At 40.8% G+C, this 16,806-nt stretch overlaps 1 protein-coding gene across 2 annotated transcripts in view; it reads right to left on the reverse strand.

Annotated features, from left to right (window-relative positions):
- The window catches only part of AFG2A (AAA ATPase AFG2A), a 382,680-nt gene that overhangs the window by 731 nt on the left and 365,143 nt on the right, over nucleotides 1–16,806 (reverse strand). The window contains exon 16 of one of the 2 annotated variants that reach the window (XR_015144365.1): nucleotides 2,018–2,186. Coding sequence is in view for 1 of the 2 variants with exons in the window: in XM_086346833.1 (XP_086202959.1) it covers nucleotides 2,070–2,186 (117 nt within the window). In the remaining variant the exon portion in view is untranslated. Of the gene's footprint in view, nucleotides 1–1,237; nucleotides 2,187–16,806 lie in introns of those variants that run through there. The other variant, XM_086346833.1, reaches the window with a different exon arrangement.

The raw sequence follows: 16,806 nt of genomic DNA on the forward strand, positions 1-16,806 counted from the left end.
AAATATTAGAAAAATGGACTGAAGTTATGCCTACAAAGCTTTAACAAAACCTTGAAGAATGGTAAAAATTCCTGATTTGATCAATCATACCAGGTGGTGCTAGTGGTAAAGAACCCACCTGCCAATGCAGGAGATGTAAGAGGCTCAGATTCGATCCCTGGGTGGGGAAGATTCCCTGGAGGAGGGCATGGCAACCCACTCCAGTATTTTTGCCTGGAGAATCCCAGGGCCCAAGGAGTCTGGTGGACTACAGTCCAAAGAGTCGGATGCAAAGAGTTGGACACGACTGAAGCAACTCAGCACAAGGACACACACTTTGGAAATAAATCAGTCGCATAAGGAGAACTGAACACCTTAAGTGTATTGGATTTGCCCAATGTCATGGACTTTCAGAATGAAAGAAGGAATCCATAGTTCATCAGAAAAGTTACAGAGGTATTACTCATCTCTTCAATTCTCTTCTGTTCAATTTTGCAAGAAGTGGGAGGAAAAGATAAAATATTTTCATGGAGAAAATGTGTTCATAAGGCATCATTAACAGTTATGGCTATATCTGGCCAATCCAAGGCTGTTGTATCATATAGAGATCAAGCAGTATGTATCCTCCATGATTGAGTTAATTAATTAGGTCATAGAAATAACTGAAAAAATTTCCAAGTCAGAAGAGTATGTAGGTACTAGTAAAACCTGATCCATGAAAGATGTCAGGTACTATATTTATAGAAAACTGAGATCAAATATTTATAATAGCAAGTAAGTTCAAGATGTTATTGTGATTTTAAAACCTTTTTTTAAAAAACTGCACAATCCATTATCAAACTGTATGTCATAAGTGAGGCATGGACTTGTGTCTCTTGCAAAATCATTTTGGTTTACACATTTATTCAACAAACATGAATTAGTACTGTGCTAAGTCCTGAGGATACACAGATGACCACAAATTCCTGGGGAAGCCCTGGCAGCCGTGTGCTCGACCACGTGACTCTTCTACAGGCAATTGGATTAGGGGTTGACTCAGGGCATAAACACAGCAGTGACCGAAAAGATGCGCAAGGTGAGGGGGAAGAAAGACAGGTCAGAGAAAAGAATGAGCAAGGCTGGTTATTATGGAGAGAATGAGGCAGTTATTTTGTGAACCTGAGCTACAAAGTCATGAAGAAAAACACAACGAAGGACCATGAGTGAATAAAAATAATGAGCAAACAAATACTATTAGGTAATAATAACCAAAATCACATTTCATCAAGTCTAAGATGTCATTACCTATATGATACACTTTTATTTTATGAACTGCTTTGACAGACAAAATGCTATTTAACATATGACGATAATTTTCTTATCACTTAGAGTTACACTATTGAAAGGGTTTTGAATGATGGTTTATACACAGCTTTTTACCATATTTCATTCTTGTGCACACGTGAAAAAGAAACTAGAAGCAAAATCAATTGATTAGGGTTCCTAAAACTTCCTCACAGGGTCAAATTCTTCTGAATCGCTTTCTGACTCTGTCATCATGCTAGTGTTTTCCACACAACATAATTTGCTGACCATCCAGGGCCCTGGGCAACAGTTCTTAAAAGAATGCTCCACCGTGGTTTTCAGGATTTCTTCCAAGCCATTAACATGTTACTTTGCAAGTTTTGATGCTGGGGCATTTTTTATCTTATCAATGACTGCCAATAGAAAGTTTTTCAGCTGACAGGCAGGATTCATAGTTTTGCTTCAAATGGTTCATAAACAGTTTCCCAAGTCAAGCATGGCAAGGTGACAGCTGTCCAGTCAGGAATAACAACCACATTTGCACACGAGCAGACAGTAACTACCTCATGACTTGACTCCTGACTGGCGAGCAGTAATTGTGAGATGCAGCATGATTTCAGAGGTATCAAAATGTGGATGATAATGTGCATCTTGATGAGTTACAGTGGAGAGCATTTCATCCTTAAAATAATGATCTTGTGCTCTCCTTGTACATATGATACATAAAGAAGTTCAGTGATTTGTCTAAGATTACCTGGTTGGCAAGTGGTAAAACAAGGAACTGGACCCAGGATGGTTGGATGGTATCACTGACTTGATGGACATGAGTCTGAGTGAACTCCGGGAGTTGGTGATGGACAGGACAGCCTGGCATGATGCAGTCCATGGGGTCGCAAAGAGTCGGACACGACTGAGTGACTGAACTGAACATAGAATCAAAGGTGAGGAAGTTAGTTGTTAGAACAGCGGACTAGAAAGGATAGCCTAATTGCTTGAGTAATAGGACACTTTACTGAAGATCTGCCACCAGCATACTACTGATGTCCCCAGAGCTCCTTGGTTTTTAAGGTTGCCTAAGAGTCGGGCAGAGACATTACTTTGCCAACAAAGGTTCGTCTAGTCAACGCTATGGTTTTTCCTATGGTCATGTATGGATGTGAGAGTTGGACTGTGAAGAAAGCTGAGCACCGAAGAATTGATGCTTTTGAACTGTGGTGTTGGAGAAGACTCTTGAGAGTCCCTTGGACTGCAAGGAGATCCAACCAGTCCTTTCTGAAGGAGATCAGCCCTGGGATTTCTTTGGAAGGAATGATGCTAAAGCTGAAACTCCAGTACTTTGGCCACCTCATGCGAAGAGTTGACTCATTGGAAAAGACTCTGATGCTGGGAGGGACTGGGGGCAGGAGGAGAAGGGGATGACAGAGGATGAGATGGCTGGATGGCATCACTGACTCGATGGACATGAGTCTTAGTGAACTCCAGGAGTTGGTGATGGACAGGGAGGCCTGGCGTGCTGTGATTCATGGGGTCGAAAAGAGTCAGACACGACTGAGCGACTGAACTAAACTGAAGAGTCAGGCACGACTGATCGACTTCCCTTTCACTTTTCACTTTCGTGCATTGGAGATGGAAATGGCAACCCACTCCAGTATTCTTGCCTGGAGAATCCCAAGGACAAAGGAGCCTAGTGGGCTGCTATCTATGGGGTCGCAGAGAGTCGGACACGACTGAAGCGACTTAACAGCAGCAGCAGCAGCAGCAGCAGCAGGGTTTCCCAAGTGGTGCTAGTGGTAAAACAAAACAGAACAAAACCGCCAGCCAATGTAGGAGACGTAAGAGACGCAGGTTCGATCCCTGTGTCTGGAAGATCCCCTGGACGAGAGCACTGCAACCCACTCTAGTATTCTTGCCTAGAGAATCCCATTGACAGAGGAGTCTGGCATGCAGCAGTCCATATAGTGTTGCAAAGAGTCGGACACAACTGAAGTAATGTAGCATAGCATACCATAGCCACACTAAGCATTTCCATAAAGATTCTTAGCTCTCTTTTTAGCATCTTGGCTTGGGGTGGCCTGACTCTGTCTCTGCCCCTTACAACTCGTGATCTTAATAAATGTAAGCATGGAAATCTGGCTGCGAGAACTGGGACTATTAAACAGAGAAGGGCACACTGAGCTTAGATTTGTTGGGTGGCACACAAAATTGGGGTGGTGGGAAAGGAGACAGAGGGATGAGATTCTAGAAGAGCTAAATATGTGTGCCAGGGTACAAAGGGCAGAATAATCATGGCACATCTGGGGAATAGCTTAAGGTATTCAAAGTTGCTAAAGCAGAAAGTAAGGAAGTGGAAGAAATAAAGATAGGGTGGGAAGGCAGGGATCAGAACACAGAAAGAAATTGTATGCTACCCTGTAGAAAAGTGGTTCTTCAATTTGAAGTGATCTATTTTTTTCCCCAAAAATGCTGTAATATGTACAGTGTTAGTCACTCAAGTCGTATCTGACTCTTTGCGACCCCATGGATGGCAGCCAGCCAGGCTCCCCTGTCCATGGGATTCTCCAGGCAAGAAGACTGGAGTGGGTTGCCATATCTTTCTGCAGGGGATCTTCCCAACAGAGGGAAGATCAAACCCAGGCCTCCTGCATTGCAGGCAGACTCTTTACCGTCTGAGCCACCAGGGAATACACAAGAGATAAAGTGGTGCTGCACCAAAAAAGGAAGGATGGAATAGGGGGAGGAGGCTCTTCAAAAGCAGTTTCACACAATACAACTGAAAATCTATTTCTAGAAATGCACAGCCAGAGGAGGAACGTGAGACAGACCATCTTGAGAGTAGTAAAGAGGATGGAGAGGCTTAGTTGAATCATTGCTCTCAGCTGCTAGGAAGCCCCTGCAACCAACGAGAGGAGAAGCTCAGAAACAAGGAATGCCATGACTTAGGGTTACACTGCAAGGGAGGTGTAGGTGAAGAGGGATTTCTTATACACAGAGAGCAGACAACCTCGCAAATATCTGTGGACAGAAAACAAAGCGCCATTAATTATACACAAAGCAGAACTGGGAAGACACGGGGTGATGGTAGATGTCTTTTTCTTGGCATGTTTTCTGATGGGTTTACATAATGAGATGATAATGGATATGTAAGTTTATTTCCTGCTATATTAATGCTACAAAATAATGATATTCTATAATACCTTATACATTATATATGATAATAAATTTATTATATGCAAGTCTCTCTGCTAAGAATTCTATATGTATTATCCCTTTCAATCTATACAAAATTTATACTAGTTAAGTATTCTGATTATAGAGGAAGATGCTAATGCTCTGAGAGATTAAATAATGTTCCCAAATCTACACAGCTTGCAAGTCACAAAGCTCAGGTTTAAAAATAGATTTGTCTTGACTCTCGAACACCAGCTCTTGATTTCATTATTTAAAAACTCTCCAAAAACAATATTTAAATAAATGCCAATATTTCACTGTAAGAGTATATTACAATATACTTAAATATTCCAGTTCCAGTTTAAGAAGAAAAAGCACAGATTTCCATGGTAGTGGGTCTCAACTCTGATGTCAAGATTTCCTGAGACTGACATTCTCTAACTCATGGGGGCTACCTCCCCCATTCCTGCTTGGTAAGTCACCTGGAGTGGAAACAATGACATCACTGGGAATGGGAATTTTCTCACATCAAAGACCATGTATCTGGAGATCTGGCATCTCTGGTTTTTCCTTTATACTTTGCCCATCATAGGTGATTTTCAGGGAATTTCATATGCAGTACACTTGCGAGGCAGATCACAGGCACAACCCACACTTCTGAAGATAGCATTCCTGTTCAGGGGCCCTTGTACATGTGTGTGTTTGTGGTTGAAGTACTGAATTTAAGATTCCAAATTTACCTTTGAATTCAATACTATTTTTGTGAAACCTAATACAGGAAACAATCAGAAGGTTTTAATCAAGAGATAAGTGGAAGTAAAGAGAAGCTCTTCCCCTTATTAACCACCCCCTGCCCACCAAACACACTCACACATATACACACAGATTCAGTTCAGTTTAGTTCAGTAGTTCAGTCGTGTCCAACTCTTTGTGACCCCATGAATCACAGCACGCCAGGCCTCCCTGTCCATCACCAACTCCCAGAGTTTACTCAAACTCATGTCCATTGAGTTGGTGATGCCATCCAGCCATCTCATTAATCCTCTGTCGTCCCCTTCTCCTCCTGCCCCCAAACACATGTATACACAGTTTCAGTTCAGTTGCTCAGTCATGTCCAACTCTTTGCGACCCCATGGACTACAGCATGCCAGGCTTCCCTGTCCATCACCAACTCCTGGAGCTTGCTCAAACTCATGTCCATCAAGTCAGTGATGCCATCCAACCATCTCATTCTCTGTCTCATCTACACACACAGGTTAAGTATAAAAAACAGTAAGACATTGATAATCACATACAGGAAATATAGTTCCTTGGTAGATGATATGAAATAAGTGAAATTTACCTGAGTATGGGTTCAATTCCTGGGGTGATATCCTCCTCAGGTAAATAATTTGCTTGCCCTCTCCATTTAACAGATATAAGCAAGAGAGCATGATATATACATAAACACAAAATTATGACCTGCTATAAAATTTTTTTCCACGTAGCACTAAAATACATGAAGAATCTGTGTGTTTTCTGACTAAAAAGTACACTGTAAAAGCCCTTTCTCTTGTGTCATGCTACTCGTCGTATCTTTATTAAGAAGTGACCACAGAAACAGTGTTCAGCATCTCCTGTGACAGAGACCTCCCCCGCCCATCTTTAAGTGCCTACATTCTCACCAAAGCAAAATCATAAAGCATTTAGAACCACTGCATTGGCCTTGAAATGTTTTATATTATGTCATTTGTTAAGCAAGAAGCATTTACCACCTCTAAAGGATTTATGTTGAATAATAAAGACTCTACCGTGTAAAATGCCGATTGAAACTGAGGACAAAGCAAATGCCAGGAGATGTTTTTAAATGAGTGTGGGGTTTTACTTTTTAACATGCATTTGCATCTCATTCAAGCTTTATCTTTAATTTTATACAGAAAACTTCACTATTACAGTGTGGATTGGTGTCTGAGCTGTGTTGATTTTCTTTCCCTCTTGGTACAGGTGAGTCTCTGTGGTCATACGTACTCTAGCACTTTGGGTTTGGGGGATGAAGGAAGTGAGGGAGGGAAAGGAGAGGGCAAACAGAATGTAGGAAGAGGAAGAAGGGTGTCTTAACTGGTAAAAAATCTAAGCCAGTAAATTACACATCAAAATAAATGTAGGGGGACTTCCCTGGTGATCCAGTGGCAAAGACTCTGTGCTACCAAGGCAAGTGGCTTGGGTTCCATCCCTGGTTGGGGAACTAGATTCCTCATGATGCAACTAAAGATCTTGCATGCCTCAGCTAAGAACCAGTGCAGTCAAATAAATAAAGAAATAAATATAATTTTTAAAAAACTAAAAGAAAACAGAGTAGGGACTTCTCTGATGGTCCCGTGGTTAAAACTTCACCTTCCAAAGCAGGGTGTGAGGGTTCAATCCTTGGTCTGAGAGCTAAGACCCCACAGGCCTCGTGGCCAAAACAACAAAACATAAAACAGAAGCAGTATGCAGAATATGACCCTGGAGAAAGCACTGATTTCATAAAGAAGACATGAAGAGCACTAAATGTAAAAAGGTAGATTTGTTGTTGTTCAGTCTCCAAGTTGTGTCCGACTCTTTGTGACACCATGGACCACAGCATGCCAGGCTTCCCTGTCCCTGTGAGAACCCCATGAACTGTATAAAAAGAAGGTAGATTAGACTTTATCAAAATTTAAAAATTCTCATCAAATATACTATTAAGAAAATAAAGGGACTCCCTGGTGGTCCAGTGGCAAAGACTGTGCTCCCGGTGCAGGGGACCTGGGTTTGATCCCTGGCTTGGGGAACTAGATGTCACATGCTACACCTAAAGATCCCACATGCTGAAACGAGGATCCAAGATCTGGCATGCCACAACTAAGAGCCAGCACAGCTAAATAAGAAAAGAAAAGAAATAAATATTTTTGAAAAGAAATAAAAAGGTGAGACGCAGATGGGGGGAACATACTGAAATACATATATCTGACAAAGGACTTGTATCCAGGATATATAAGGTATTGTGAATATATTACAAAAATAACTGTATTTTAAAATAGGCAAGATACTTAAATATATCACAAAAGAACATATATGATGGTCAATAAACTCACAAGAAGCAGGTCAACATCATTTATTCATCGAGAAAAAGGAGATAAAAACCACAAACAAGATACCATTTCTCAGCTACCAGAACAGCTAAAGTTGTAAAAGACTGACAGCCCAAATGGTGGTGCTGAAATGGAACAACTAAAATGATCACATGTTGCTGGCAGAATTGTAAAAATGGTACAACCACTTTGGAAAACAGTTTGGCAGTTTCTCATGTACACACACACACATATACTGAATAGCCAAACAAGTCTCCTTCTAGATATTTTCTAAGATGAAGAAAACACATGTCCATAAAAAAGATTTCTACATGATTACTCATAACAACTTAATTCATAATAGCTTCAAACTGGAAACTACCCAAATGTCCATCAATAGGAGAATGCATAAGCAAATTGTACATAGCCATTCAGTGAAATACCATTCAGTAATAAAATGGAATGCATTCATACATACATCCAAATGGATCAGTTTTAGACACAATGTTAAGCAAAATAAGCTGGGCACAAAAGGGCCCTTACTATATGATTGCATTTTTATGAAGTTCTAGAACAGGCAAACCTAATCTGTAAGAACAGAAATCAAAATAGCAGTTGCCTGTGATAGGGAGTAGGGACTGACTGGCAAGCGACATGAGGAAGACTTCTGGGATGGTAGAAATGGTCTATTTATTAGAACAGTAGTTACACTGAAATGCATTTCTCAAAACTCAATAATTATACATTTAAAATCCATTCATTTCACTGTATGTAAATCTTACTTCAATAAAAAGGAAATGATTCTGACTTCTCTCCAACATCTTTCTTTAATTCAATTCAACCTTTATTGAATTTCTACTGCATACAAAATTCTATGTAGTGGCCAAGGATACAAAAGTAGTGAGAATAAGACCCACTCCCTGACTTTAAGAAATTTAAATAGGATTTACCTTCTGGTGAAGGAGAGAAACAAGTAAATTTCACCGGAAAATGGTGGGGCCTGACTAGAGCTGTGGGGACACAGTTGAGCTAGGAGAGGGATCCCAGGCTCAGAGGGGAACCTAGACAAGGCTAACCCCCTCCTGCACAAAAGGTTGGAGAAGGCAATGGCACCCCACTCCAGTACTCTTGCCTGGAGAATCCCATGGACGGAGGAGCCTGGTAGGCTGCAGTGCGTGAGGTCACTGAGGGTCGGACATGACTGAGCGACTTCACTTTCTCTTTTCACTTTCATGCATTGGAGAAGGAAATGGCAACCCACTCCAGTGTTCTTGCCTGGAGAATCCAAGGGACGGGGGAGCCTGGTGGGCTGCCGTCTATGGGGTCACACAGAGTCGGACATGACTTAAGTGACTTAGCATAGCATAGCACAAAAGGTGACTCCAAAACCTTATCTCGGGAGTAAAGAGGAAGATAGAGGGAAAGGGCTTTTCAGGCAGGGGAAAACCCAAAATTCTGGAAATAAGAAACCATATAGCTTGAGTGAGGAGCTAAAAGTATTAATGTGCCCTGTTAAATTGCTTCAGTCATATCCAACTCTGTGTGACCCTATGGACTGCAGTCCACCAGGTTCCTCTGTCCATGGGGATTCTCCAAGCAAGAGTATTGGAGCGGGTTGCCATTTCCTTCTCCAGAGAAAATTATTTAAGTATTATGCCACTTAGTTGATGTTAACATTTCTGATAGTCTCCCTAATATACGGGCCAAGATGAGAAAATTTTCTATATTTTTAGTGTCTAAATTCTATGTGTTTTTTTTTTTTTTTTCTTTTAACAATGGCATTTATCTTACTCCAGAACTGATCAGCATCGCCCCCACCTTTGCCTGCATTCCTGAACTAATCTTTACTTCGCCCTCAGTCCTGTCTGAGGTTTCGTCCCTCATGCAATGCAGTCATTATGAGATCCAAGAGGGAACATTATGCAAGGCTCTCTGCAAAACTGTTTGAGGCTCTCTTCACTTGGCTTCTGTGGCAATGCTTGCTCCTGGTTTTCTTCCTTTTGGCTCCTTTCATGGCTTTGCTTCACTAAAGCTTTAAATGTTGCCTTTCCTCCAGCTCTGCCTTAAGGAGAATGACTATAATATCAATCGCCCAAGCTGGGTCGCTTTTGAGAGTGAAAGAGACGCACTTAAGAATTAGACCTGGGCAATAGGTGTTAACTGGGACTATCTGAGGCAAACTGCGATTAATGGTCACCTTATTCCCGAGCTGTCTTTTTTTTCCCACACCACACTCTCTCCCCAAGTGATCTCTATCAGCTTCTTTATCGTATTTATCCAATGATAGCTAAAATACCTCCAGCCTGGACTTCACTTCTGAGCAGCAGAACCATACAGATAGAGGCTTATTCCACTTGGATGTGTTATAGGAACCTGCAACTCAGCAACTCCAAAACAGATCTATGAATCCTCCTCTCATCCACACTGAAAGGGTCTCCCCTCCTCACACTTTCTAGCTCTGGAAGAGGTAATTCTGTCCATCCACTTGCCCAAATCAAAAGCCTTTTTTCTCTCTCTTCATCCAATTAAACACTAAGTTCTGACAGCTCCTACTTCCTATATCTCCTTAAAGCCCTCCACTTCCTTCCAGGAAGATCACTGTTGTCCCCACAACAAATGTTGTCTGCTCTTACCGGATCAGCTTGTATACTGCTGCCAGTCAGTGTGATCTTCCAAAAACACAAATCTGACCACTCCACCCCCTTAACATAAAAACTATTCAATTGCTTCCCACTGTCCACAGCCCTGACTTGTAACTTGGCCTTAGGTCACTGTGATCTGGCCCCTGCCTCTCTCCAGTCACTTTGTGGTCCTCTGGCTGCAGCCACCTTGGAAATCTTTTAGTTCCTTGAAGGTACCAATGTTTCTCTAACCTCAAGAATCTTTGAAGATTATTTCTTCCTCAGTTCCATGCTGCTTCAACACATATTATTAACTGTTTGTTTAAAATCTGTCTTGCCTTCTAGACTGCTTAAGCCTCCACAACGTGTATGTTCTGTTCACCATTGCATCTCCAGCATCCATATAGTGTCTGAGACTCAATCAATGTATGCAATTAAACAAAGGGTATCTCTCCCACGGGAAGAAACTAATTCATTGACTGAGGGAGAAAATTCAAATTATTTCTGTTTACTACAACAATCAAATCAACAATGAAAAAGAATTGCCTGCATATTACTTTATTCAAATACATCTGTGTGTCTCCTGCCTCACCAACAAAAGAGGATGAAGACTATCAAATATATCCCAATCTCATAGATGGGAATACCAGACCACCTGATCTGCCTCTTGAGAAATTTGTATTCAGGTCAGGAAGCAACAGTTAGAACTGGATATGGAATAACAGACTGGTTCCAAATAGGAAAAGGAGTTGGTCAAGGCTGTATATTGTCACCCTGTTTATTTAACTTATATGCAGAGTACATCATGAGAAATGTTGAACTGGAAGAAACACAAGCTGGAATCAAGATTGCCGGGAGAAATATCAATAACCTCAGATATGCAGATGACACCACCCTTATGGCAGAAAGTGAAGAGGAACTAAAAAGCCTCCTGATGAAAGTGAAAGTGGAGAGTGAAAAAGTTGGCTTAAATCTCAACATTCAGAAAATGAAAATCATGGCATCGGGTCCCACCACTTCATGGGAAATAGATGGGGAAACAGCGGAAACAGTGTCAGACTCTATTTTTCTGGGCTCCAAAATCACTGCAGATGGTGACTGCAGCCATGAAATTAAAAGACGCTTACTCCTTGGAAGGAAAGTTATGACCAACCTAGATAGCATATTCAAAAGCAGAGACATTACTTTGCCAACAAAGGTTCGTCTAGTCAAGGCTATGGTTTTTCCAGTGGTCATGTATGGATGTGAGAGTTGGACTGTGAAGAAGGCTGAGCACTGAAGAATTGATGCTTTTGAACTGTGGTGTTGCAGAAGACTCTTGAGGAGAAGGGGACTACAGAGGATGAGATGGCTGGATGGCATCACTGACTCGATGGACGTGAATCTGAGTGAACTCCAGGAGTTGGTGATGGACAGGGAGGCCTGGCATGCTGCGATTCATGGGGTCGCAAAGAGTCAGACATGACTGAGCAACTGATCTGATCTGATCTGATAAAGTTAAACCAGAGATCAAATTGCTAACATCCGCTGGATCATCGAAAAAGCAAGAGAGTTCCAGACAAACACCTATTTCTGCTTTATTGACTATGCCAAAGCCTTTGACTGTGTGGATCACAATAAACTGTGGAAAATTCTTCAAGAGATAGGAACATGAGACCACCTGACCTGCCTCTCGAGAAACCTATATGCAGGTCAGGAAGCAACAGTTAGAACTGGACATGGAACAACAGACTGGTTCCAAATAGGAAAAGGAGTATGTCAGGCTATATATTTTCACCCTGCTTATTTAACTTCTATGCAGAATACATCATGAGAAATGCTGGGCTGGAAGAAGCACAAGCTGAAATCAAGGTTGCCGGGAGAAATATCAATAACCTCAGATATGCAGATGATACCACCCTTATGGCAGAAAGTGAAGAGGAACTAAAAAGCCTCTTGATGAAAGTAAAAGAGGAGAGTGAAAAAGTTGGCTTAAAGCTCAACATTCAGAAAACTAAGATCATGGCATCTGGTCCCATCACTTCATGGGAAACAGATGGGGAAACAGTGGAAACGGTGGTTGATTTTATTTTTGGGGGCTCTAAAATCACTGCAGATGGTGACTGCAGCCATGAAATTAAAAGACGCTTACTCCTTGGAAGAAAAGTTATGACCAACCTAGATAGCATATTCAAAAGCAGAGACATTACTTTGCCAACAAAGGTTCGTCTAGTCAAGGCTATGGTTTTTCCAGTGGTCATGTATGAATGTGAGAGTTGGACTGTGAAGAAGGCTGAGCGCCGAAGAATTGATGCTTTTGAACTGTGGTGTTGCAGAAGACTCTTGAGAGTCCCTTGGACTGCAAGCAGATCCAACCAGTCCATTCTGAAGGAGATCAGCCCTGGGATTTCTTTGGAAGGAATGATGCTAAAGCTGAAACTCCAGTACTTTGGCCACCTCATGTGAAGAGTTGACTCATTGGAAAAGACTCTGATGCTGGGAGGGATTGGGGGCAGGAGGAGAAGGGGACGACAGAGGATGAGATGGCTGGATGGCATCACTGACTCGATGGACGTGAGTCTGAGTGAACTCCGGGAGTTGGTGATGGACAGGGAGGCCTGGCGTGCTGCAATTCATGGGGTCGCAAAGAGTCGGACACGACTGAGCGACTGAACTGAACTGAATTGAAAACATAAAGGTAGAAAATGGATGAACGAACATCTACATTCCAGGTTTTGGATTTTCGCAAGTAGGAAGAACAAGACGTAACACAGTGATTTAATAAGTCAGCTGTTTCCTTTCAGATTAGAGACAAATCACGAGACTAACTGCTTAAGAGAATTTTCCAATCAAACATTGCTAATCCTGTTGATATCTAACATTCAAGAAACCTAGGCAAAATCTAACAGTGGAGTTCTTTGTGTGTGTGTTTTTTTCTTTAATGAGTATTTGACAAAAGCAATGAGGTGGGGGAAATGTTCTTGAAGGTACAGAATCCAGTGTCACTTGGCTTACAAAGCAACCATTGGGATACGAGGTGACTGACCATCTGTTTTCAATCTTGGGTCAAAATTTCTTATAATCCAGGATGTAATTAAATCCCTGGTATGTACAGAGAGATCTATTTCACATATATAATTCCCTAGATGTTTAATTATAAAGTAGTTGTAATCATTTGCACGAATCAGTTCATATTATGTTATTTTGACATCAGGTTTACATGTTTGGAAGGAAAGACATGGGGTTCTGATTGTGGGGGGTGTGGAGACTAGCATTTTCATCTACCAGCAAGGCTGGCCTTGCCTCTTCTTCCAGGATTAAGACATGAAGAGGTAATTTTGTCAAATCTACCCTAGCTAAACCTGTCTGAATTACAAAACCTTTTCTTTTTTTTTGTTGTTGTTGTTTTTTTTTTCATTTGGAAAGATTTTTTTTTTCTTTTTTCTAATTTTTAAAAGAAAATCCATCCTGAACCCTCCTCCCTCCCCATACCATCCCTCTGGGTCGTCCCAGTGCACCAGTCCCAAGCATCCAGCATCGTGCATTGAACCTGGACTGGCATCTCATTTCATACATGACATTTCACATGTTTCAATGCCATTCTCCCAAATCTTGCCACCCTCTCCCTCTCCCACAGAGTCCATAAGCCTGTTCTATACATCAGTGTCTCTTTTGCTGTCTCGTATACAGGGTTATCGTTACCATCTTTCTAAATTCCATATATATGCGTTAGTATACTGTATTGGTGTTTGTCCTTCTGGCTTACTTCACTCTGTATAATAGGCTCCAGTTTCATCCACCTCATTAGAACTGATTCAAATGTATTCTTTTTAATGGCTGAGTAATACTCCATTGTGTATATGTACCACAGCTTTCTTAGCCATTCATCTGCTGATGGACATCTAGGTTGCTTCCATGTCCTGGCTATTATAAACAGTGCTGTGATGAACATTGGGGTACACGTGTCTCTTTCCCTTCTGGTTTCCTCAGTGTGTATGCCCAGCAGTGGGATTGCTGGATCATAAGGCAGTTCTATTTCCAGTTTTTTAAGGAATCTCCACACTGTTCTCCATAGTGGCTGTACTAGTTTGCATTCCCACCAACAGTGTAAGAGGGTTCCCTTTTCTCCACACCCTCTCCAGCATTTATTATTTGTAGACTTTTGGATCGCAGCCATTCTGACTGGTGTGAAATGGTATCTCATAGTGGTTTTGATTTGCATTTCTCTGATAATGAGTGATGTTGAGCATCTTTTCATGTGTTTGGAAGTTTTGGCCACAGCAATCAGAGCAGAAAAAGAAATAAAAGGAATCCAAATTGGAAAAGAAGAAGTAAAACTCTCACTATTTGCAGATGACATGATCCTCTACATAGAAAACCCTAAAGACTCCACCAGAAAATTACTAGAATTAATCAATGATTATAGTAAAGTTGCAGGATATAAAATCAACACACAGAAATCCCTTGCATTCCTATACACAAATAATGAGAAAACAGAAAGAGAAATTAAGGAAACAATTCCATTCACCATTGCAACGAAAAGAATAAAATACTTAGGAATATATCTACCTAAAGAAACTAAAGACCTATATATAGAAAACTATAAAACACTGGTGAAAGAAATCAAAGAGGACACTAATAGATGGAGAAATATACCATGTTCATGGATTGGAAGAATCAATATAGTGAAAATGAGTATACTACCCAAAGCAATTTATAGATTCAATGCAATCCCTATCAAGCTACCAACAGTATTCTTCACAGAGCTAGAACAAATAATTTCACAATTTGTATGGAAATACAAAAAACCTCGAATAGCCAAAGCGATTTTGAGAAAGAAAAATGGAACTGGAGGAATCAACCTACCTGACTTCAGGCTCTACTACAAAGCCACAGTTATCAAGACAGTATGGTACTGGCACAAAGATAGAAATATAGATCAATGGAACAAAATAGAAAGCCCAGAGATAAATCCACGCACATATGGACACCTTATCTTTGACAAAGGAGGCAAGAATATACAATGGATTAAAGACAATCTCTTTAACAAGTGGTGCTGGGAAATCTGGTCAACCACTTGTAAAAGAATGAAACTAGAACACTTTCTAACACCATATACAAAAATAAACTCAAAATGGATTAAAGATCTCAACATAAGACCAGAAACTATAAAACCTTTTCTTAAATTCTTTGTTACAATAGGAAAATAATTTTCTTTAAGCTATTCATTATGTGTGCTATGTGCTTAGTTGCTCAGTCATGTCCAAATTTTTGCGACCCTGTGGACTATAGGCTGTCTCTGTCTATGGGATTCTCCAGGCAGGAATACTGGAGTGGGTTGCCATGCCCTCCTCCAGGGGACCTTCCCAACCCAGGAATTGAACCCAGGTCTCCAGCATTGCAGGTGGATTCTTTACAATCTGAGCCACCAGGAAAATACATTATTTACTTTAAAAATAAAAACCTCTTAGATCTTGGTAAGACGGGAGAAAATATGTATTGTATTTTTCATGTGATACATACATTTTTCATCTATAACATAAAATTTCCTCTTGTTACATATCTTAGGTGATATCCTCTTTACCACAGCATTTCATAGTTATATGTTTTTATTCTACACAAAGATATAGAATCAAACAATATCACTGTGATTGTAGTAAAACTAATAAATTGACATTTTCCTGTTTGTTTGAAAAACAGGAATAAGAAATGGAAATTCCATGAAAAATTCCTTTGCAAAGATAGTATCATCCAAAAGTCTTATTATACATTATGTATTAATATATTATTCTTATGTCTTGGTAGGAGAACTAGAATATCAAATTAGCAGTGTATTCATGGAAACACATTTTTTTTTAAATTTATTTATTTTAATTGGAGGTTAATTACTTTACAATATTGTATTGGTTTTGCCATACATCAACATGAATCCGCCATGGGTGTACACGTGTTCCCCATCCTGAACCCCCCCTTCCTCCTCCCTCCCCGTACCATCCCTCTGGGTCATCCTAGTGCACCAACCCCGAGCATCAGGTATCCTGCATCGAACCTGGACTGGTGATTCATTTCATACATGATATTATACATGTTTCAATGCCATTCTCCCAAATCATCCCACCCTCTCCCTCTCCCACAGAGTCCAACAGACTGTTCTATACATCTGTGTCTCTTTTGCTGTCTCGCATACAGGGTTATCGTTACCATCTTTCTAAATTCCATATATATGCGTTAGTATACTGTATTGGTATTTTTCTTTCTGGCTTACTTCACTCTGTATAATAGGCAAAAACACATTTCTAATTCCTGTCTCTAAAGTACACACTGGATATTTATTTTAAGAATCAGTGTCTAACATGTACACCAATGTTCATCACAGCACTGTTTATAATAGCCAGAACATGGAAGCAACCTAGATGTCCATCGGCAGACGAATGGATAAGAAAGCTGTGGTACATATACACAATGGAGTATTACTCAGCTATTAAAAAGAATACATTTGAATCAGTTCTGATGAGGTGGATGAAACTGGAGCCTATTATACAGAGTGAAGTAAGCCAGTCCAGGTTTGATACAGGATCCTTGGGGCTGGTACACTGGGATGACCCAGAGGGATGGTACGGGGAGAAAGGTGGGAGAGGGGGTTCAGGATGGGGAACATGTGTATGCCTGTGGTGGATTCATGTTGATGTGTGGTAGAACCAATA

The sequence above is a fragment of the Bos grunniens genome, chromosome 17, assembly GCF_055505025.1.
Source record: "Bos grunniens cultivar Pamir isolate PY7600 chromosome 17, Bosgru_T2T1.0, whole genome shotgun sequence".
NCBI lineage: Eukaryota > Metazoa > Chordata > Mammalia > Artiodactyla > Bovidae > Bos > Bos grunniens.